Source organism: Lynx rufus, unplaced genomic scaffold, assembly GCF_022079265.1.
Source record: "Lynx rufus isolate CCGP_SWC_20201006 ecotype Redwood Valley unplaced genomic scaffold, mLynRuf1.p SCAF_7, whole genome shotgun sequence".
In the NCBI taxonomy this organism is placed as follows: domain Eukaryota; kingdom Metazoa; phylum Chordata; class Mammalia; order Carnivora; family Felidae; genus Lynx; species Lynx rufus.
This window is the reverse complement of record NW_025814889.1, coordinates 80576323-80598981: the sequence shown is the minus strand read 5'-3', so window position 1 is coordinate 80598981 and position 22659 is coordinate 80576323. Positions and strand designations below refer to the sequence as shown.

Sequence of the window (22659 nt, the reverse complement as noted above, 5' to 3'; positions counted from 1 at the left end):
GCCTGTCACTCCGGAGAGGACCCAGGTGTCACACCCATCCCAGGCTCCATCCCTCCCCAGAGGACTGAGGCATCCCCCACCCTATATCAGCCCACGACCAGACTTCCTGCCCTCAGACTCAGCCCTTCCCAGGAACCCAGGCATCTTAGTTCCCAGCTTCCTCCGTCACCTCACACCGTCTTGTAGATGTCTTGTTCCCCCGGCCCTGGCTGCAGTGACACGGTAAATCCAGGAGACCCAGGGGCAGCCAGTAGGAGAGGAAGGGGCGAGGAACCGTCAAGACGCCCCCTCATGGAGCCCAGGGTGCCCGGGTTCCCCCTCCTCCCGTCTTCACCTGCTGCGGGCTCCGCCCCCGCTCCGCCTGGGCCGGCCTCCGCTCCTCCCCCGACTCCTCCCCCTGTACCCCCAGCCCGGCCAGAACGGCCCCCGGGACAGAGCGACGCGGAACCCCGGGCGCCTGGGTCCCCAGCATGATCCTCGGTGAGTGGGCTCTGCGGCTCTGGGCTCCGGGCTCCTGGGTCCCTCTCAGTAGGTCACCCCCCCCAACCTCCCGGCACCGCGGTGACTGCGGCCGCCCGTCAGCGACCGGCTCCCCCTCCCCCTTCATCTGGCTCCACATCTGGGGGTCCCCTCTTCCCCTCTTCCCCACGCTGCCGTCTCCCCGGGTAATTTAGGGAGTGGTGAAGGAGAGAGCAGCGCCGAGTGAGACCCCCGCCCCATAATGAGGATATTGCGTATTCATGAGGCTCATGAATATTATATGACGGTCTACGAGAGGCTGGGGGAGAGGGCTGGTCCTGGCCTAGTGGAGTTGAGGGAAAGGTTCTGACCCGTCCCCGCACACACTCTCCCTCCCCCACCCTTAGCTCAGACACTCCGACATCCTTCTGGGCCCAGGATAAGAGGGAAAGGAGGAAGTGGGGGGCGGGCGGGGAGAAGATGGTGGGTGTAGCTTCGAGGTGTGTGTGGTGGGAGGTGGGAACCTGAGGGCTGGAGATAAGGGGGCTGGGTAGAAGCAGGGGTGGGAAACTGTCCTTCCCAGGGCCCCTGCGGCTCGGATCCTGTCTCCGCAGCCATCCTGCCCCAACACGCCGGGACCTGCCCCGCTGTCTCCTTGCTCTGGCTGCCTGGGCCCTTCCTTCCCAGCTTCCTTCTTCTTCCTTCTTCCCCCACCCCCACCCCTGCCTTGGGCCAGGGGCGCCAGGAGACAAGGGGCAATGGAGAGAGTAAGGATGGGGGAGGGGAGCCCCCGCGGGACTCTGACAACCCTTCAGCCACAGCCACCCCATCCTCATGACCTACATCGCGAGGGAGCCCCTGGGTGGGGGAGGAGAGGGACTAGCTGTGCGTCTGGACTCCTCCTCAGCTCCAGGGGCTCCAGGCCCCTGCCTCCACAATAGTAGGCCGGCCTGCTGTGTCCTCTGACCTCTGACCTCTGCCCTGGTTGGGCCGGTTCCTGGGCCCTGTTTATGGTGGGAGATGCCCCCCCACAACCGGGCCCAGACACCTGTGGTCTCCCTGCCTCCCAATGGAGGGCTTGCCCGGCCTCTGCTGGGTCCCTCTGCAGTTTGCTCTTTGGCTTCCCTTCTTTCGTCTGATCCCTGTTGACTTCCCACTAGTGGTCTTTCTCCCCTTCTGCCCTCCTTCCTCTCTCTCTTTCTCTCCTCCTCCTGTACCTCCTCACTCCTTCACCATGTTACGTCTGCCCGCTCCACCTAACACTCCACTATACCTATTCAGTGAATGAGGGAACAGAGGCGTGAATGACTGGTGCCTGCCTCCTTCCCATGAGTATCTCCAGCAAAGAAGAGACTCCCCACCCAACTATGAAGACTATCCCCAGCCTAAAGTGACCCTCACCATCACATCTGGGACTCAGGTCCCCAAAGCACAGGCCCCACATTCTTCCAACGTGTGCAATCCCTGCATGTTGGCCCCACCCTGGACGCAGGCTCCACCCTGGGCACGGGCCCCAGAGGGAGCATCGTGCTTTTCCGGAATAAACCAGTGTGAGCCACACTTCCCCTGGTCAGTGGGCTCTAAAGACGACCTCCGAGACCTGCTCAAGCCTGACCAAGACCCCACCACAGGAAAAATGCCTGGGTCTGCCAACTGGACCCCCACCACATCTGCCCGATGTGGGACAGGACACTGTAGTTAACTCCCTCCTTGTGCCCACCTACAGAGGGGCGGGAAGCCTGCTGGCCCACACGCATGTTAGCCCTCTGTGAGGAAAGGAGAGAGGGGGGAAACTGCCAGCCAGGGCTCAGGCCTTGCCCACCCCCCTCCCCCCACCCCCCCACTCCGGGCCATGCCATTGTAGGCTTTCAGCTTCCAAATACTGAGGCCCATTGAGTCCATGTACGTGGTGGCCCTGACCAGCAGGTGGGGCCCGGCCTACCTGCTTAAGATCTAGACTGTGGGCCCAGGTTTAAGCAGATGGTGGTTCTGGGCTCCGTTCCTTGTTCTGGGCCTTTCTTACTGTCCTCTCCAACTGGGTCCCATGGGGAAAGGGGGCATCGAAGAAGGCCCTGTCCTGTCAGGTTGGGAAGATTTCCCAGGGATCTTCCCTCTCTTCCCTTCCTGGCCACCTCCTCCCTTTAGGCCCCGCCCCCGCCTACATCCACCCTGGAGTTATTAAGGATGATGTTTTAAGTAGTTGTTCATAATCATCCCCTTGTTCCTTTAATCTTTGACTTCAAAGCCTTTCCAGCCCTCAACCTGCCTCCTGTCCAGATGAGGGAAATCAAGGCAGAAAGGAACAGAAACATGGGATTTGGTCAAGAACCCAAGACGCAGGAGTTCAAGGCTCTCCCCTCATTCCCCAGTTTCAGGCACTGCTGGGGAGGGAGAAGAGGCCAAAAGGCCTGAAGAGAAAAAGAGATGGATTAGAGATGAGATTCCGGTCCAGTCTCCAATCCAGTTCCTCCCTTGGCTCCAGAGTCTAATTCCCCCAACTTAACCCAGTGCTGATCCAGGCTTTTCACCACCTGGGGTTAGGGCCCTAATACAACTTGCAACCCTAACGCCAACCATATATCTCGTCTCACTCTCATCCTGGCCCAACCTCCAAGACCAGCACTAACCCACAGCCCTACCCTAACACCTCTCCCGGCTCCTGTTCTTACCAGACAGGACCCCTCCCTGAGCTAGCTCAAGGCAGACACTCCCCTTCTTTACTACAAGGGCTCAAGGCCCCAGACCTGACCTAAGACAGCCAAGGGGCTGAGACTCTGACCTGGTCAAAATTTCTGGGAAAGGGAGGAAGAAAAAGACCAGACTTCAGTGGGATGGAAGGAGTTGGATGTGGCTTGGTTGTGGCTCAGTGTGAGCGGGATCAAAGGGCCTAGGGCTAGGTAGGACCTAGAAAGAGACAGATGGACATCCATCCAAGGGTCTGAGAGTTCATCCCCTCTAAAGTGCATTGGGAACTGTCTTTAATAAAGCATTTGGCAATTCCCCCACAGAGCTGGGTGGGGCTCTATCTGCTGGAGGTAATTACTCTAATGAGCTTCCCTCTGGAGTGGCCTGCCCCAGCCAGGCCCCAGCTCCTCCCTGCCCTGCCTGACTTGTGTGCCATGCAAGAACACGTGCATGCATGTGTACACACACACACACACACACATGCACGCACTCCAGTTCGATGTCCTACCCCCCCAAACCTGCCCGAAGACCTCACCTAGTCAGATGTCAGAAGCCCTGGATTTCCTGCTTCCCCAGACCTTACTATGTACCTGCCTTTCCCTCCAATACCCTATCCCTAGTCTACCTACAAAAGTGTAGTGCTTGAAAACCCTGTCTCTGGAGCCAGACAGACAGGTTCGCATCCCTCACTAGCTGTGTGACCTTGGTCAAGTAATTCCCCCTCTCAAAGCTGATTGTCCTCATTGATAAGAGGAGGACTCATTCATTTAACAAACATTTATTTAGCTCCCTTTGTGGCATGCCAGCAATTTACATAGATTCAATCCTCTCAACAACTCCTTGAGGCAGTACTATTGTTCTCGTTTGCCGAAGGAGCTAGTTCCCCAGCTTCTGAGCAGTGGAGACAACCTCAGGGAGACGGTGTATGTCCAGTGACTGGCACGTAAAGAGCCTTCAAAAAGTGGCAACTATTATGGAGCGCCCGGGTGGCTCAGTCGGGTAAGCGTCCGACTTTGGCTCAGGTCATAATCTCGCGGTTCGTGGGCTCTGTGCTGAAAGCTCAGAGCCTGGAACCTGCTTCGAATTGTGTCTCCCTCTCTCTCTGCCCCTCCCCCGCTCACGCTCTGTCTCTCTCTGTCTCTCAAAAATAAATGTTAAAAAAACAAGTGGCAACTATTAGTATTGTCAGAAAAAGGGAGAGGGGACTGAGGCTTGGGCTTACCTGAAACGAGAGAGCTCTGCTTCTGCCCACTTGGCCCGTGAGCTCCATCTGCCCCTCTCCTCGTCTCATAGCTCAGTAGACCCAAAAATGGGGAGACACATGAATGTCCAGTTACCCACCTTGCTTTCTTGCCTCACTCCATCCTCCCTCCCCCTTCCCCCCCACCCCTTTCCCTCCTGGGTTCTTGTCCTGGAGGAGAGGAGTTGCTGGCCATAGGGCACTGAATCACTGCTGTTTGTTTTCCTCCAACCCCAGGAAGATGCAGGGACCTTCCTCTCCTTGAACAAGATGGAAGTCTGTGCTGGGACCTCCATCCCTTCTGAGTGACACTAGAGTCCTCGGGGGTTATGTAGCAGTGAAAGAATTTGCAGCAGATCTTGATTTAGCTCCCAGCTCTGATACTTACAGGCTATGTGACATGAGCCAAAGTTTTTAACTCCTCTGAGCCTCAGTTTCCACGCACGTCAAGCGGGAAAAATAGTATCAGCTACCCCCATAGAATCATAGCTGCCTCAGAGATTAAATGTGATAATACTCAGAACTCATTACCTGGCACATAGCGGCTCCACAATACGTATTTTCTTCTATTCCCTTTTCCAGAACTCATCTGTCTCTTCTGAGATGGGGGCTTGAGGGAATGGGGGCTTAAGAGAATCTAGAGCTGGGAAAAGGGTCAAGGAGCTGGGCTGCTCTGGGGCGGGGCAAGTGCCAGCCCCAAACCAGCTGCTAGGGGTGGGTGCTGGGTGCCGGGGACTCTGGGAGCGCTCAGGTTTCTCTCACCATTCCTGATGCTGCCCGGGGCTCGTTAAGGCTGCCCTGGTCTGGTGTGCCAGGCTTGGGGTGGAGGGGGGGTGTTGTGCATGGGGGGAGGAGCCCTGAGGGGACAGACCAGGAAGGGGAGGTGGTCAAACTGCCCCTCAGACCATCTGTCCCTCTCTTCTCGCTCCCTTCCTTGCTCTCTGCTCTCTGTCAGTCTTTCCACCCTGGGGTCTAGCCCTGTGTCCAGCTTTTCTGCAGTCTCTTTTTTTCTCTCTCATTTCACTGTCTTCCATCTCTCCATTGTTCACTATTCTTTTCTCTCTCAGTATCTCTGTCCCTTTTCTCAATCACTTACTCCGGCTTCTGTCATTTTTTCCCCATTCTCTCTCACTCACTTTTGTCTGTCTCTTCTCTCTCTCTCTCTCTCTCTCTCTCTGCTCTCCCCCTACCCCATCTTAACTCTGAGATGGCAGAGGAGGGAATGGACACAGGGTGTACAGACCTCCAGCTGCCCAAGAGCCAAAGCCAAGCATCCTGCCCTTTCCTTCAAACCCTTAGCCCTCTAGAGCCCAAGCTTGACCTCAGGGACCCTGGCCACCCACCCTGGCAGAAGAGCCAGACCCCTCCAGACCTTTCTGGACCAGCTCCCTGCCCCCAGCTGTGCCTGAGCCCTCCCCACCCCCTCCCTCTCGCCTCCGATTCCCTAATCCCTGCTCCCCCGCCCTCCCCTCTGCCCCACTTTTCCAGGACTCTGATTGGCTGATTCTACTGACTGGACTTGGGGGGGAGGGGGCTGGCAAGGGAGGGGGCAGGGGGCAGAACCAAGGGAAGGGGACGCTGTCAGGCCCAGGCCCCTGGGGGGCCGGGGCCAGGCCACTGCCTGGGGGCAGCAGGCACCAGAAACTGAAGGTATGCAAAGGGGCAGTCTCTGTGGAGGGAGCAGGGAAGGATCCTGGGGTAGCCTCTGCCCCAGTAAGGTCAAGGGAGGACGGGGCCAAACTTGCAGCCTCCTGGCTTTGCCTTTGTTCCTGGGAACCCCTGTTGCTGGCAGGGGGTTGTTAGAGCAGGGAAGGGCAGCCAGGATTCCCTGACTGGTGGACCTCGAGGTCACAGAAGGGAGCTGGGCTAGCGGAAGCCCAGAGGGGTCCTCAGGGCCTTTGGCCTCCTCCCACTGGAGCCTGGCAAGGTTCCTCCCATGGCTCTGAGGGGAGGAGAAAAAGTTTCAGGGGAGGGTGGGTAGTGGAGTGGCTGGCCTGGACTTTCATTTCCCCTTGGGGTCAGACCCAGGCATTCCCCTTCCAGAGGCCCGGGTGGTGGTTCCTCCCGCGGTGCTGGAGCTGAACACTCTCAGGGAGACCAGGGGGGTTGGGGGGAGACAGGAAGGTTGGGAGAAGGGGCTCTGAGAATGGGCCCAGGCAGTCCACCTCCCAGGGCAAACGCCACTCACTCATCACCTACCCCCAGAGATGTCAACAATTAACTAAGAACAGCCAGGACAGATCACAGTTCTTTGGGCCCGAGAGACTCAGCGGCCCTCTTCCAAATGGAGACCTCAACATTCCCCTCTGGGCAGTGGGAGGAATCACCCACCTGACCCTGTCCCCCCTGGGGTGAGACCTCGCCTTTGGGATTCCTTGGGGACAAACAAAACCAGAAGAAGGGAGTGGCCAGAGCCGTGGGGCTCCCTGAGTCCTGCTGATCCAGCAGAGAAGGTCTGTCCTCTTCCTGGGTTTGTAAAATGCCTAAAGGTCTTGGGGGAGGGAGGCTGGAGAAGGGGGAAGTGAAAACCACCCAGAAGGGAAGGGCTGGTCTGCACTCTCCCCTGGGCCCACAGGGCACCGTGCTCCATTGCTCCGGAGCTAGCAAGCAGGGGAAGTGTGTGTGCGCATGGGGGTCACACTTCTGAGTGTGGGGGCCCCAGCCGGGGAGTGGGACAGACAGGTTTGGGTGGGGCTCCCAAGCTTCAATCTTCCTGCCCCACGTAATGTTTTCTCTGCCCTTCAGGCAGCCTGAGCCGGGCAGGGCCCCTCCCTCTGCTTCGGCAGCCCCCCATCATGCAGCCCCCACTGGACCTCAAGCAGATCCTGCCCTTCCCACTGGAGCCAGCCCCCACCCTGGGCCTCTTCGGCAACTACAACACTGTGAGTAGCAGCCTGCCTGCCCACCCTACCCTCCTGAGACCCCAGCTCCTTCCTTCACTCTGACTCACCCCTCCCTGCTTCTCCTATCTACTTCCTTATCTTTCCTTAGGACCCCATCTCCCCGGACTTCTAGTCTCTAGTCAGTTACAAGCGTTGTTGGCTATCTGGTATACCATTAGCAACAATAACAATAATAGCTCCTATTTGTTGAGCCAGACCCTGTGCTACATGTTTTATATGAATCATCTCACTGAGTCCACCATCTAGAGAAGCAATGAGACCCAGATGGGTGATAGTGACTGCAGGGAGGTGGGAGGGGTGACAGGTGCCGAATCCAGAAGGAAGGGATAAGCAGGGTCACAAGCCTGCCTGTTTGTAAATTCTAGCTCTCTGGAACCCACAGTTGGGTGGGGAGGATCAGTGGGGTAGGGCTTAGAGGCCTGGCAAAGTTGTCTAGATTTAACACAGTATGAAATAGGGAGGCATTATCCATTGTTAAGCAGCAAAATGACTTTGTCAGAGCAGTGTTTGAGGAAGGTGATTGGGACAGCTGGATGAAAGGGAGCAGAGGCTGGAGGAGGCTGTCCCACCAAGGTGGGCCTGAAGGGCAGCCTGGAAGGCCACACCGGGCCAGTGGTAGTGGCAGTGTGAGTATATAGGAAGGGGGAAGGGCAAGGGGTTTGTTTCCAAGGAAATATTCCCAGGCCATGGTGACCAACTGATATTTGGGGGTAGGGGAGAAGAGAGAGGATGAGTCAAGGCTGACTCCAAGATTCAAACGTCTGTGGCTAGGAGGGAGAAGTCACCTCGACAGAGGCAGGGGTTTAGAGGAAGAAGCTGGTCTGGGGTGAAGCTGTGAAGCTCACTTTAGGACATGGCGAGTTGGTGAACCAGTGGGACATTGAGCCAAAAACGTCCAGCAGGCAGTTGGAATTTGGGTCCTAGAAAGTGGGCTAGAGCTAAAGGTTCAGGGGAAGTCGGCTTTAGTCCACGCAAATAACCCACCATCAAACCATATTCAGCTGCAAACGTGTACTGAGTATCAACCATGCAGCAGGCACTGCCATAGATATTTCTATACCTGATCTCATTTCGTCTTCACCTCAACCCAACAAAGGAGACGTTGTTATTCCTGTTTCGCTCGGGAGGGATTAGTAACTTATCTACGTTGACATAGTATGTGCCTAAGGTATGATTTGAACCCGTAGCATCTGACTCCAAATGGAGTTCTCTTTATACCACAGCTGCTTCCTCCAAACTCCTCCCAAAGAATCCAAACCAACATCTGCACTACACTCTGGAGTTTACAAAGTATCCTTCATATCTTAGTCTTTATAGCAACCCTATAGGGTAGCTATTGTTTAATCCATTTTACAGATGAGAAAATGGAGTACTGACTATAAGCAAGGCACTGTTTTAGATAAAATAGAGACGTGAGGGTAAACACAATACAGTTCAATTTTAAGAGTTTGTGGGGTTTTGGGTTTTTTTTTTTTTTAATGTTTACTTTTGAGAGAGAGAGAGAGAGAGCACAAGCAGAGGAGGGGCAGAGACAGAGGGGAATAGAGGATCCCAAGTGGGCTCTGTGCTCACAGCTGGAGAGCCCGATGCGGGGCTCAAATTCACGAACCCGCGAGATCATGAGCTGAGCTGAAACCAAGAATCCGATGCTTAACCGACTGAGCCCCCCGGGCACTGCTGATACGGTCCAGTCTGGAAGGAGCTTCTATTCAGGGGAGAAATATAGAAATGTATGCAGCAATCTAGAACGCAAAACAGAGGCAGAGTTATAAATATTGTGACAGAGAAACCAATGATGGCTCAAGTGAACAAAAAAATTTTTGAGCACCTACTATGTGCTGGGCACTGTACCAGGTGTCAGGGACACAGGACTCAGCCTGTGCTCCTGGGGAGCTCATGTTTAGTAGGAAAGATAACAAGTTAACAGTTACCCTGTAGGGTGAAAAGAGCTGCGTCAGAGGCATTTAGCTTGTATGGGAGTCCAAAGGGGTGTCAGGAAAGACTTGCTGAATGAGGTGGTGCCTAAGGGACCAACCAGAGCTGAGCAGGAAAAGGAGAACAGAGGAAAAAGGGATTCAACGCGGAGCAGGTGACATAGGATTTGGGCTTTGAAGAATTATTAGTAGGATTTTAAAAGGGGCCTTAGAGAACATTCCAGACTGAAGCAAATAGCATGAATAAGAGCTAGAAAAGAGCACTTGAGGGGGTCCAATTGATTCAGTTCGACTGGAGCAGAAGGTGCTGGGAATACTTCCCCCATCTACACACCTCATTGACGCTTGCCCTTAGGTCTCTCATCATTTCCCCCATTTTATAGATGAGGAAACACAGACCTAGAGAGGTTAAGTGACTTGCCCAAGGTCACAAAGCCAGGCAATTCGCATGGGTAGTTCAGGGTTTCTCACTCCCCCAGGGTTCATGGCTCGACTGCCTCTAGTGAGGACTAGCTATTTAAAGCCATGAGCCCTGATAAGCTCGGAGAGTGCGGCAGGGTGTTGAGCAGCACCAGCTCTGGCATCGGACTGGCAGGATTTGAATTGACATTCCGAGAGCACTGGCTGTGTGACCTTAGGCAAATGGCTTCACTACTCTAAACCCGAATTTTACCAGATAGTAATAGGACCGACTCACAAGGCTGTTGGGAGAATCGTATTACATAATCAGAATAGCCAGCACAAAGTGGATGTCTGGTGCTGGCGGCTATGATTATTATTATGTCATTGCTATTATTTTTATTTAAGAGAGGACCAGAGAGAGAAAGGCCAAGACTCAGCCTTTTGGAATAAGCAGAATTAGGTAGTAGGAATAGGAGGAGGCTCCAGCAAAGGATGTGGGGGAGCCACTGGAGGGGGGTAGGGACGCAGCCTGGTGCCTGTAGAGTTGGAGAAGCCAAGGGAGAGAGTGTGGCGGGCTGCATCAATAGTGTCAAATTCTGCAGGGGAGTGAGGACTGCAGAAAAGCTGCAGACAGACCTTTGGCAGTACTGTGCAGCAGTTAAGTACATGGCTTTGGAGTCAGGCTGCCCAGGTTTAAATTCAAATCCCAGTTCAGCCACTTACTAGCTTATGACCTTGGGCAAATTATTTAACCTCTCTAAACCTCAGTTCCCTCGTCTATAAAATGAAGATAATAATAGTACTTATTCTGAATAGTGGTTGTGAAGATTAAATTAGATAATCCATGCAAAGAGCTCAGTACAGAGGCTGGCACATTCCAAGGGCTCAGTCAACATTAGGTGGTGGTGGTGGTGGTGGTATTATTCATGGCTAATGGATTCTGGACTAATACAATACCTCCAGATCTCTCTCCTACTGGGGCAGTTCCTACCCCTTAGACCTTTCCCTGTATTATGCTTTCCTCTGCCCTTGGACGTCTCTCATTGTCTCCCAAAGACAGCCTCTCTCTACACTCAGTCCGCTGCTTCACTCATCTCTCTGTCCTAGACGGAATGGGAGAGGGTGAGAACCAGAGATGGATGATAGAGCGGGAATCCTAAGACCTATTCGGAGAAGATGAGGAGGTGTCTGGGGGAGGGAGCGGCTCTGCCCTCCTGCCCCTGAGCCCCCAGTGCTGCTCCTACTTGACCGCCAGAGGGCAGCAAGTGCACGAAACATAAGCTCTTTGGGAACCTAGCTGTCCAGCAGGTGGCGGGCGAGGGGAGGAGATAGGAAGAAGAGGTTAGGGACGTTGTCCCCAGTATGAGGTCGCTTCTGCTCTGGGCGCCTCCCAGCTCCACCTTTCAGAGGAATCACTGAGAGAGCAGTGCCTGACACCTAGGTACCTGGGCTCGATTTCCCATCCCTAGTAAGGGAAGTGACATGTAAAAAGGGCACAGGGGCCGTGTGCAGAGGGAACACGAGTCTGGGGGCTCGGAAAAGGGGTTGTCAACAAGGGAGCGAGGGCCAGGGTGGAAGGGATGGAAGAAAGGAGAAATGTCCGAGCTAGAGAAATAGAGCCGTCCATTAGGATTGGTGGGGACAAGGGACCCAGCAAGGATCCTCAGTGGAGGAAGCCGAGGTCACCTGGTCAATGCCCGATCGCCGGACCGAGCAGCCCCTCACCAGGACAAGGTCTACCACCCTGGAACGAGTATCCGGATACGGACACCCTCTCCTCTCCTCTTTTCACCCTAGCCCCCCTTCCTCCAGCTCAGGCTCCCTAGCCCCGCCCCCGTCCGCGGCCCGCCCTCGGCCCCGCCTCCGGGGCGGGCTCCGGTCCCGGCCGGCACCGCCTCCCCTTCTCGGGCCGGCCCGGCCGCACAGCCCCGAGCCACCCGGGCAACGAGCGCCGCGTCCCCGGCCTGCCCGGCCCGGCCAGGCTCGGGTGCCCCGCCCGGGTCCGCCACCCCGGGCCATGGAGTCGCGGCCCCCGGGGTCCCGCAGGGTAAGCCACCCGGCCCCTCCTCTCTCCCTGGCTCCCGCCGCTGCCGCAGCGCCCCCCCACCCTATCCCCGCCCGCCCCTGGCGGGCGGGCTACCTCTCCTTTCGCCCGGTCCTCGGGTTATTTGGCCCATCCCCCATAACTGGCGCGGTCCCTGCCAATCTCTGGATCCCAGCTGGCACCCCCAGACTACTGCCACCATACTGGATACCCCCACCTCTGCTTCTCAGATCCTTGGAGTCCCCCAAATCTTCAGACTTCCCATCAGGTCTTACATGTACCCTCAAATTACCACGCCGCTTAGATCCTTCTTATCCCATCCCGGCATCTTTCCTTTTCCCAGCATCCCTCCCCCACCAGCTTCCACCTGCTCTTTAGACACCCCCTAGCTCACTCTCTTTCCTATTTCAATCCTTCCTGTCCCTCTGGTCTTCCCATCCCCGAGATTGCACCCTCCTTCTCTTTTTACCTTTATTTGGGGGTGGGGGGGGGGAGGATGGGGAAGTGGGGTGGTCAAACATGGGGCAGCGGTTTCCATCAGATAAAGGGCAATGGAAGGAAATATAATCATGGCCCCCTCTCCTGTTCCTGATCTGGTTTCCTCCCTTCCCTCCCCCTTGCCCTTCCTGATTCATTTTGCCCCAGCTTTAGGGAGCGATTCCCCTTCATGTCTGCTGTTGGAGGGCAGGTGGGAGAGGAATGTTTTGTGGCCCTTTCCAGGCAGTGTCTAGGCCAAAATCCCAGGGTAGGGGCTCTGGAGTGGGATGGGCTGTGGGAGATGTTGGCCTCCACCCCTCCCCAGAGAGCCCTCATCTAGGTCACCAGGGCCTCTTGACCTTGGCCTGGAGCGGCACTTCAGTGGCTCACGTTCCACCTGCACAGGGATTGGGCCCAGGAGCCCTCACCTTCAGTCTGGTGTCTCCTCAGTTCCTGGAGGAGAGGGTGGGAAGGACCCATGGCGCACTGGGTTGATACCCTCTTTCTCACCACTCCCCAACCCCTGGTTGGTGTTTATGGACTTAAACCTGAGGAGGAGTGTATGCAAGAGAAAAGGCTTTCACTCTGGAAGAGGGACCCAGGTGGGGCAGGGACCATTCTCCTGGGATGTATGTAGGCATGGTCAGCCCACAGGTCGTCCTCAGGGCACTGTGGGAAGCAGGCTGGGGTGATGGGTGGGGCAGAGACAGAACCCTGGCCTCTGCTGTCCCCTCTCCATCCCACTCCTCTCTCCCTAGTGCTGTCATCGACTTAGGTTTCCTGGCCTAGATTGGGTTTCTGTTTGGGCTGAATTCCATTCCCCACCCAGCATATGAGGAAGTCCAGGGGCTGAGGAGAACCCTGGGGCAGGGGGAGAGGGGTGTCTGCATAGGGAGGACTGACACCTGGAGACTGGGAGCTGAGAGCAGGCATCTGTCTCCCCTTTCTGATTAAAGCCTGTCTCCAACTTGGTCTGTCTTTATTTCTGCCAAACACATCATACATTCACACAGATAAACACACAGCTGAAGATTGCACAACCTGACCATTCATGGCATCGGCAAAGCCCCCGACACAGAAATGTTGATACATAAATGATGTGCACACAGCACATGACACTCCTTCACACTCCACCCATGCACAGATTGATCACAGCCTGCCCAGACACCCGCAGTCACACCCCTTCTTCCCCTGTTTGGCTTTTCTTTGAATAGGACCTGGGCTTCCAGGAGGTGAAAAGTGAGCTACTGAAAGGGGCTGCTTCCAGCCAAGGGCAGGCCAAGAGATGGACACTTGTCAGCCAGACGAGTCATCTGAACTTGATCATGGCTCCCGCCTCTACATCTACCAAATGAGGCAGCCCATGTCACAGGGGTGCTAAAGCCCCCTTCCAACCAGCCAGTGAGACTACTGGGGAGAGCCAGGATCTGTGGACTTTCCAGATTCCAGCCACCTTCTTCTCCCTGCTTCACATGCCTGTCTCTCACCAGTGTCTTACTGGGAACCATGAAGACCTGAGCATAGGGGAGGGCCGCAGCTGAGGAGCTAAGGACCCCTCGGGTCCCAGAAACTATTTTTCACTTGATCCTTCCACCGGGAAGACCAGGCTTCAGTTCTAATTTCGTTCTGTTTTTATGAGAGGTCCCAGCCATCACCCAATCCTCTTCAGCCTCGGGTGCATTCCAGTCTCGCCTCTCCCTGGCTGCCTAGGGGGCCAGAAGGGAGGAGGACTGTGCAGGGAGGCAGTTTTCATGCCTCTAGGCCCCTGGCTTCATCCCTTGATAGCTGAAGGCCTCAGAGAGAAACTCCCATCCTCTCCCTTCCTCATGTGAACTCTTGGCAGGAGACTGCAAAGACATCTGCTGACCCAGGGTGGGGGCAAGACTGTTCCTAATCACGCCCAGCCCCACAGCTCTGCCCCAGAAGCCCTGTGATCAAGGGAGGAAGAGTTCAGAAGATCTCTCCACTGCCTCAGGCCAGCCCAGCTTCTTAGGTCCTGCCCCCCTCCCCAACCCCCATTATTCACTACAGCCATGTACTCTCTCCTGAGTTCTTTTACTCCCTTTAGACCTGCTGCCTTAAAGAGATCTAGGGAGTATGTTAGGGCAACCTGGGGCCCAGAGATGGGAAGCTGGGAATGTCTGTCCCCTGGGACCAAAAGCTTGGCTTGGTAGACATCTTGCCCCGGAGTGGGTCCAAAGAGTTCAGAGGCCTCAGCTGAAGGCCATAGGATTTAGGGTGCTTTGGGACTTCCCATCAGTGGGCCTTTGGTGGGTTGGCCGAGCTGTACATCAAAAAGGCAGAGTTGGATCTTCATGGTATGATGAACTGAGACAGCAGCCCAAGTTCAAGTACCAGTTTTGCTATTAACTGGTCGTGTGACCTTGGGCCAACCACTTCTATTCTGTCAGATGGGGGCACTGGGCCAGTTGGCCTCTCAAGGTCCTTCTAGTAGGGTGAGGATTGGGCTTGTAGGCGATCAGGGGACTGAGGCTCAGAACCCTCAGGCAAACTGAGGGGTAGGGACGAGGCTCTGAGCCCTTTGGTTCAACCCAGCTGCATCCAATGTGGGGGATGATGGACATAAGCTTGTGCTGGGGTTCCTGGCTCACCCCAGCCTGCCTCCGCAGATGGACCCTGTGCAGAAGGCTGTGCTCTCCCACACTTTTGGGGGACCCTTGCTCAAGACCAAGCGGCCCATCATTTCCTGTAATGTCTGTCAGATCCGCTTCAATTCGCAGGTAAGAAGCCTTGCTGCTCCAAATGGGTGGGGCAGCAGTAGCCCGGAGATCTCGGGAGAGCAGAGGGCAGAGGAGCTCGGGCAGGGGGCAGAGATAAAGGGGATATCGGGAAGAGCAGGGAATGGGGACACTGTAGGAGGGGCAGGGGCGGATGGAAGGCATTTGAGAGGGACAAGCGGTGGCTGTAATTTCAACGTGAAGTCGGCCAGTCCTCTCAGGTTGACCCTTCCCTCCCTTGGGGACTGAGGCATCCCTGGCTCAGAATTTCCTAGAACACAGGTGGCCATCATGTCTGGGTGCAAGAGTGGCCTCTGGCCCACTGGTCCTTGGGCACTGGGCTGAGTTAGGTCATTGACTCCCCTGCAGAGCCTGTGCCCTCCGGGGCCTCTGCTAAACTCCTCCCCTGGTCCACCCACTTCACTCTAACCTGGCTTCCTCCTCTGTCTGTCCTTTCCCGTGGGGGACTTTCCATGGAGAGAAGCCACCCAAAACGCAGAACCTAGGCATCCCGCCTCCCAGCTGTCCTGTCCTCCTTGTGAGGCTCCCTCGGGACTTCTGTGTGGGTCTAGAGGAGACTTTGTGGGGTGCAGGTTCTGAGAGCTTTTGGAGACAAACAGCAGAGCCTCATTCTGCTGAGTAGGGGGAAATAAAGCACGTTCTGTTTCTCTACCCAGTCCACACGCGCGCGCGCGCACACACACCCACCATGCTGCCAGGCTCCGCACACCACCGCCTCACCCCTGGGGTATCAATTTTCTTTCCCTACCTATCCATACTTTTTATTTCTACTCTATCCCTGTCTGGGTGACCTTGTGGCTCCAGAACTGTATGTTCTAGGCAGGAGGCGCACGTGGGGGTGGGGGTGGAACCAGGACCAACCCAGCTTTAGGCCTCTCGGTTACCTCAACCCCAGGCATCCCCTCTCCCAACCCTGGCTCCACTCCCTGGTGGAGGGTGGAGGACTAGAGGGGCAGGGGGCCAATAGTAGGCAGCCCTCCACTTCCCTCCCCCACCAAGTGGCTCTGTTTTGACAGCTGTCTCTGCTGCTGTCTCTATCTCCAGAGCTGGGCTTGGGGCCAGGGTCCTCCAGGGTGTCCACAGAGGCTTCAGGAAAAATGAGAACCAGGGGGGAGTAGTCAGGGTAGGGCCCAGGCCTCAGGGCTCTTGGGACTCTTAGCCTGAGTGTAGAAGCAGTGCAGCCTGGATCCAGAGGCCGGGAGACACGACACACGCATAGAAGGCCAGGGGGCCAAGAGACTGCTAGCTGGCTGGATTGCTGGTCCCCTCCCATTTAGAATTCTATTATAGGTTGGGGTAACCCTCCCTCACCCAGAACTAGGTGAGAAGCCTGAGTCAGCAGCCAGGCCCTGGGTGCGGTGGTAGGGTGGAGTCTGGGCTAGGTGAGGATCCAGGTTCCCAGCGACTCAAGGTTGAGAAGCTAGTCTGAGCCCCAGGAAAAACCAGGGCTCCTCGGCATGGCTTTACATCCCACTGGTATAGTAAGAGATTCACTGCAGCCTCCTGAGACCACCCCGAGGACCCGAAGGAACTCTGTGGGGAGCATGGTCGGGTGAAAGGTGATCTCAGATTCCCTTTTTTTCTTTCATCCCTAAAGAGCCAGGCTGAGGCACACTACAAGGGTAATCGCCACGCCCGAAGAGTCAAAGGCATCGAGGCTGCCAAGACCCGAGGCAGGGAGCCTGGCGTCCGGGAACCTGGAGACCCAGCTCCCCCAGGCAGCACCCCCCCAAATGGGGATGGCGTAGCCCCCCGTCCAGGTGTGTCTGAATACCCCGACATTATTCAGCTGCTCTCGTCTCTGTTCTTTGCCCGCTTCCCAGAATTCTCTGCTCTCATCTCTCTCTTCCTCAACCCCCACCCCCCCACCCCTACCCAAGGTGAGTCCTGGAGCCAAACACAGTGATACAAAATTTCCATCCTGTCACCCGTACTCCCGCCCCAGCTCCTCTCAACAGAGTCCCCACTGTCTGTCCTCCCCACCGCCCAGTGACTCAGAGAGGGGCTAGGGTGAGGCCACCTGGCAAACTTCCTCAAGAAAAAGGGAACCATCAAATCTAGGGAGAGGCCTCTTCATTTGGGGAGAGGGACAGGGAGGGAATCAGGATATCTGAGGGCCTGCCCACTGGGCTTCCCCTTGGGGAGACTGAGAGCTCAGGACACTCAAGCAACACCCCGGATGATCTTGGTTGATCTTTTGACCTCTCTGGCCCAGTCTGCGTCCTGGGAGTGAGACCTTAAGATCTTGGAGGTCTTTCCCAGGTTTACAAAAAGCAACTCTGAGACTTTCTCCCTCATGGCTGGTGGCCATCTTCAGTCCTACTCCCAGCCAAGAAATTGGAAGGAAGGAATATCAAGACAGGAGGATATGAGCCCCCCTCATGCTGGGATTGCCACATCAGATATCAGTCATGATCAACTCCAGAAAGACTGAACATCCCCATTTCCTCCTTATCCTTGCCTGTCCTTTCGGCGCCACCCCAAGTAGAATGAGAACCAGGCATCCACATCAGCAGCTTGGGAACCAGGATCCCACTGTCAACGCGCGCGCACACACACACACACACACACACATACATCCCTCAGGGATGCACAGATAGGGCAGGCAGGTGAGCTGAGTTCTAATTGTGCTCTGGCTGCTCTTAGCCTGGTCACCTTTTTTTAACTTGGCAACATCTCTGCAAAATGGGGATGACGCTGATAGTGGTGGTGGTAGATAACATTTCATGTTCTGGGTGCTTTATGCATATTACCTCATTTAGTTAGTTCCGACAGGATATCTCTAAGGAGATAATGATACCTGCCCTACTTTTGTAAACCACGAAGCCCTGTCCAGTTTGAGACGTGGGTGTGCTATCTGGATCGGAATGGAGGTCAAGGATGTCAAACGAGTAAGAGAAATAAAGGGAAAGATCACAGGATGGACAAGCAAAGGGACACGTGCAGGGGTCAGGAGGTCCCTTTCTGCCAGTGCCCCACCCCCACTGCCTGCGGTCTCACAACCCGGAAACTGGATCGGCCGCTGGAGCAAGAATGGGAGTGCTAGAGTTTCCCCTGTACAGAGGCCAGAACCCAGCGCTGAGGCCTGGGGCCTGTGCATCTTTAATCAAGCCATGAATTATAGAGCAGACTGCATCCCTGTTCCCTCTCCAGTTCTGCTGTTTCTGTTTCCCTTTTGCCGTGTCTGCGACTGTCTCTCTCGACCTCTCCTCACGCTGCCTCTGCCCCCTCCTAGAGCTCTCTGGCATGCCTCCCTGGGGACTGGGCAGGACTCTGGGAAGGGGCTGGCCAGGCAGGAAGCCCAGGCTGGCTGGCAGGCACTGAGGGGTGAATCCTTGTTCCATGCCTCTCCCCAGGGCTAGGCTGGCTGCCAGCTTCAACCTGAAGGGGAAGCCACTGCGGCTGGACCCCTCAACCATTCCCAGCTTCTCGAGAATGGGCCAGGCACTGGAGCCTCACACCCAGCCTGCAGCAGCTAGACCACATCTGGCTCGGGCCCAGGGCATGAGAGCATGCATGTTGTCACAGGGTGGGGACTCCTGGGCCCTTGCCCTCCAGGAAATGGGGGTGGGTTTCCTCCACATAAAGAATCTCCTCCAAAAACCATCTGAGGTGACCCCTATGTTTCTCCCCCCACAACAGTCTCCATGGAGAATGGACTGGGTCCAGCCCCAGGATCCCCAGAGAAACAGCCTGGCTCCCCATCCCCTCCCAGCATTCCGGAGACTGGTCAGGGTACAACCAAGGGCGAAGGGGGCACTCCAGCCCCAGCTTCCCTGCCTGGAGGCAGCAAGGAAGAGGAGGAAAAGGCCAAGCGGCTGCTCTACTGTGCCCTGTGCAAGGTGGCAGTGAACTCCCTGTCCCAGCTTGAGGCTCATAACAAAGGTAAGGACTCTCCCACCCCGACCCCTATTCCCCTATCCTCAGCCCACTCCTGCTCCCCACCTCTAATGCCCCTGGCTTCCAACATCCGGGCCCCTCCAAGACTTACCAGCCTATTTCCCTCCCTAATCATCTCCCACTTACTTCTTCAGTCCCCCCTCTGCTTAACTCCTCGACCTGTGACTCTCCCCTGACCTACCTTGTGTTTGGGGGTGTCCCAAGGGGATTGGAAAACCCCCACACTTGATGCTTCCCCCTATTTTAATTGGGAAGGTGGGTATTTGCTGCCGAGGAGGCCTGGAGAAGTCTTCCTCCACCCCTTACCTTCTGCCCTCTGTGGGCCCCAGGTACTAAGCACAAGACAATTCTGGAGGCCAGAAGTGGGCTGGGCCCCATCAAAGCTTACCCTCGTCTGGGGCCCCCCACTCCTGGGGAACCAGAGGCCCCTGCCCAGGACCGAACCTTCCACTGTGAGATCTGCAATGTCAAGGTCAACTCGGAGGTCCAACTGAAACAGGTGGGTCCAAGGTCTTTCCTGGGAATTCTAGGGAGTTCTACTCACAAACAGGGAGCTTGGGTGAGGGCGCTTCTCTCAGGTCCTTTCCTTGGGACCACAGAAGGGGCGGGGCCAGGTGTTTTGGGTGTGCCTACCGGCTCGTCGGTTACTCCTTTCCGGGTGGCTCACAGCCCCTTACCCACTGCCCCTCCCTACCCACCCCCACCCCCACCCCCACCCCGCAGCACATTTCCAGCCGGCGGCACCGAGACGGCGTGGCCGGGAAGCCCAACCCGCTGCTGAGCCGTCACAAGAAACCTAGAGGCGCGGGGGAGCTGGCGGTGAGGCCTGGGCGCTGGAGAATTCGGCAATTGGGGGACCGGAGCTGGGAGGAGAAGGGGACGCGGGCCGGTACGGGGAGGGGTGGGGTTTGCGGGCCGCAGAATGACTCCTCGGTCTCTCTTTCCCCGCCCCTCTCCCCGCTGCAGGGCACTCTGACTTTCTCCAAGGAGCTGCCCAAGTCCCTGGCGGGAGGCCTGCTACCCAGCCCCCTAGCGGTGGCTGCGGTGATGGCAGCGGCAGCAGGCTCCCCGCTCTCCCTGCGCCCGGCCCCAGCCGCACCTCTTCTCCAGGGACCGCCGATCACCCACCCCCTGCTCCACCCGGCACCCGGGCCCATCCGAACTGCGCACGGACCCATCCTCTTCTCCCCCTACTGACCTGAACCCCGAACCCCCTCCCATTCAACACCTCCCCCCCCACCTCCAGCCGGGACCCAGGCCTCCGGGCTCCAAGCCTGCCCCTACTCCCGGCACTCCCTGAATGATCTCTCTCTCTCCTTCCCCCCCACCCCGAGGTACGGGGTTCCAGGAAAGGGGAGGGGTAGCGGGGGAGGGGGGCTTCAGAAGGGGGGGAACACCCCAGATCTCAGGGAACCCCGCCCCCTGCCCTTCCCTCTCCCCTAGAAAAGGGGGGGCCGTCTCACCCCCGAGCCCCCTTGGAGACACCCCCCCTCCCAAAAGCCATGTCCATTCAGCCCTTCCCCCCCAAACCTAGCACAAAACGGGGTTCACAAGCCATGGTCGGAGTCCGGGGGGCAGAAATGGATTTTTCTTGGCAATAAGCGGACTCTGGGACTCCGGCCCCTGCCCCCAAACTGAAGCGCTTCCGTGAACACCCCCATCCTCCGCAGGGGGAGGGGAGCAGGCGGGATCCTGGGTCCCTCAGAAGCACTTTGGTTTTACCGCCTGCAACCTCACTGTGCCCGCCCCGCACCATGCCCCAGCCCCAGGTCTAGCTGGGCCCATCTTAGGGGGCAGCACTTGGGGGCATCTCTGGCACTTGGGTGGGACCAAGTAGATGCCCCTACAGACCCTTCCCTCACCTTCTTCCTCCCCAGTCTGGATTCCATTCTTTTCACCAGCACCCATCGCCCAAGGGGTACCGAGGGGGGCAAGGGGTGTCCAGTCCGAGCCCACCCCCGCCTCGCCTTCCGCAAAACTGTGAGCAAAAAGCAATAGAAGCCTCGCCCCCGCCCCTCCCCTTTCCGCAGGATTCGCTGAGTCTGTAGCCTTCCCCGTCCCAGCTCCTAGACCTCATGGCTGTCCCTCCCACCAGACACCTCCACTGCACAACTCGGGCGGGGGCGTGACCTCCCTCCCCCCACCCCACCCCTCTGTGGTTTCCGTATCGTCAGCCCTTCTAGCAGCCGACACGGGAGAGGGACGGGCCCCCACTGGCCTTCCCGTCCCCATCAACTCTTTCTGCTTGACAATGTAGCAACCCCGGCCCCCCACCCACGTCTTCCCTTTTCCTTCTCCCCGACAATAAAGTCTGGATTCGTTGCCCTCCGTCCCCCAGACTCAGACTCTCAATCTTTGCCCGCCGATATGGGAGCTATTCAACCGGAGATCTGTCTGCATGGTGAAGGGTAAGGGTACACGGGAAAGGGGGCCTGAAGGAGGGGTCCGGAAAGACGGGGGTGGGAGAAGGCAAGATCCAAAGCCTGTGCAAGGCGAGCAGAAGTTCCCAATATCACTCACCCCCACTCCCGCCCAGATCTAATGTAAACTTCGGCCCTGGGGAATCATTTCCAGTCCAGGTCTCAAGACTGTAGCCGGACTGTAGCCGCGGCAGTTGAGAATTCTCCACGACTCCACCACCAGGCGGCGCCAACGACATGGAAACGGAGTCTCCCCTAGGCTAAGACGCTCCTGTGGCACATGTGTCTCGAGATTCTGGAAAACAAGTCTAGATCCAGCCTCAGACAAAGGAAAGAATCCGGGCTTTTGTGCCTCTGATAGGAAACCCACGCCAGGAACACGCAAGGCATGGCAAGACGCTGGGACAGGGACTAGGCATCTGAGCTCTAGGCACTGCTGGGCCCCATATAGTGACCTTGAGTTAGTCCTTCCCCTCTCTGGACCTCAGTTTCCCCATATGCAAAATGAACAGCTTTGGGTCTCTTAAAAGTTCATTGAGACTTCATGTTCCAAGACTAAAGAACTGAGGCTATGCCATTTACAGATATGCAGGTATGCTAGAACACCTTCTCCTCTGGGTCCCTACAGGTCTGTGGGACAGAGACGTGCACTCTGTTCAGCAGCCTGGCACATGATGTGGGGGAAGATGTTCTTTATTATCTCCAGAATTCAGCTCAGTCACACTCCCAAGAACAGTTCTGACTCTGTAACCCCTTCCCTCTAGCCCTGCTGCGTGGCAAGAAAGAAAGAAAGAAAGGCCAGACCAGAGCCCAGCATCTTCCCAAGGGTCCCCCTGAATTGCATCTCCTTTGCTCACTTCCCCCCTCCACCCACTTCAGTTTTTCAGAGGAAAGGGGGAGGGAAGGTGAAATAAAGATTGTTAAAGAGGAAGGAAAGGGAGGGGCTCCGTCAGTTAAGTGTCCCACTTGTAGCTCAGGTCTCGATTTCTCCTTTCCTTGGAGCTGACTTGGGATTCCCTCTCTCTCTCTCTCTCTCTCTGCCCTTCCCCCACACTCTCTCTCTTTCTCAAAATAAATAAATAAATAAATAGGGGCACCTGGGTGGCTCAGTCACTTCAGCATCCAACTCTTTTAAAAAAAAAATTTTTAAGTTTATTTATTTATTTAGAGAACCAGCAGGGATAGGGTGGGGGGCGGCGGGTGCACAGGAGCCATAGCAGGCTCTGTGCTGACAGCAGAGAGCCGGATGTGGGGCTCCAACTCACAAACTGTGAGATCATGACCTGAGCCTAAGTCGACCTGAGTTGAAGTCAGATGCTTAACCTGTTGAGCCACCCAGGCACCCCAAGCACGCATCTGACTCTTGATTTCGGCTCTGGTCATGATCTCAGGGTCTGTGAGATAGAGCCCTGCATTGGGCACTGTGCACGGATCCT

The 22659-nt window shown here is 56.5% G+C and overlaps 1 protein-coding gene across 3 annotated transcripts; it reads left to right on the top strand.

Moving 5' to 3' along the window:
• Positions 1–226: 226 nt before the first annotated feature.
• Positions 227–21135, top strand: ZNF385A (zinc finger protein 385A). Of its 3 annotated transcripts, none has more exons than XM_047066111.1 (8): positions 227–480; positions 7134–7266; positions 14775–14885; positions 16501–16663; positions 18546–18788; positions 19133–19302; positions 19527–19622; positions 19770–21135. In XM_047066111.1, exons 2-8 carry the CDS (start codon positions 7180–7182, stop codon positions 19998–20000), a joined length of 1101 nt encoding a protein of 366 aa, XP_046922067.1. In that variant the 5' UTR covers positions 227–480; positions 7134–7179; the 3' UTR covers positions 20001–21135. The 3 variants fall into 3 exon arrangements, with proteins under 3 accessions (XP_046922067.1, XP_046922064.1, XP_046922065.1); XM_047066108.1 differs by having other exon boundaries at positions 387–480; positions 7130–7266; XM_047066109.1 differs by lacking the exon at positions 227–480 and having other exon boundaries at positions 7195–7266; positions 14762–14885.
• Positions 21136–22659: the final 1524 nt, after the last annotated feature.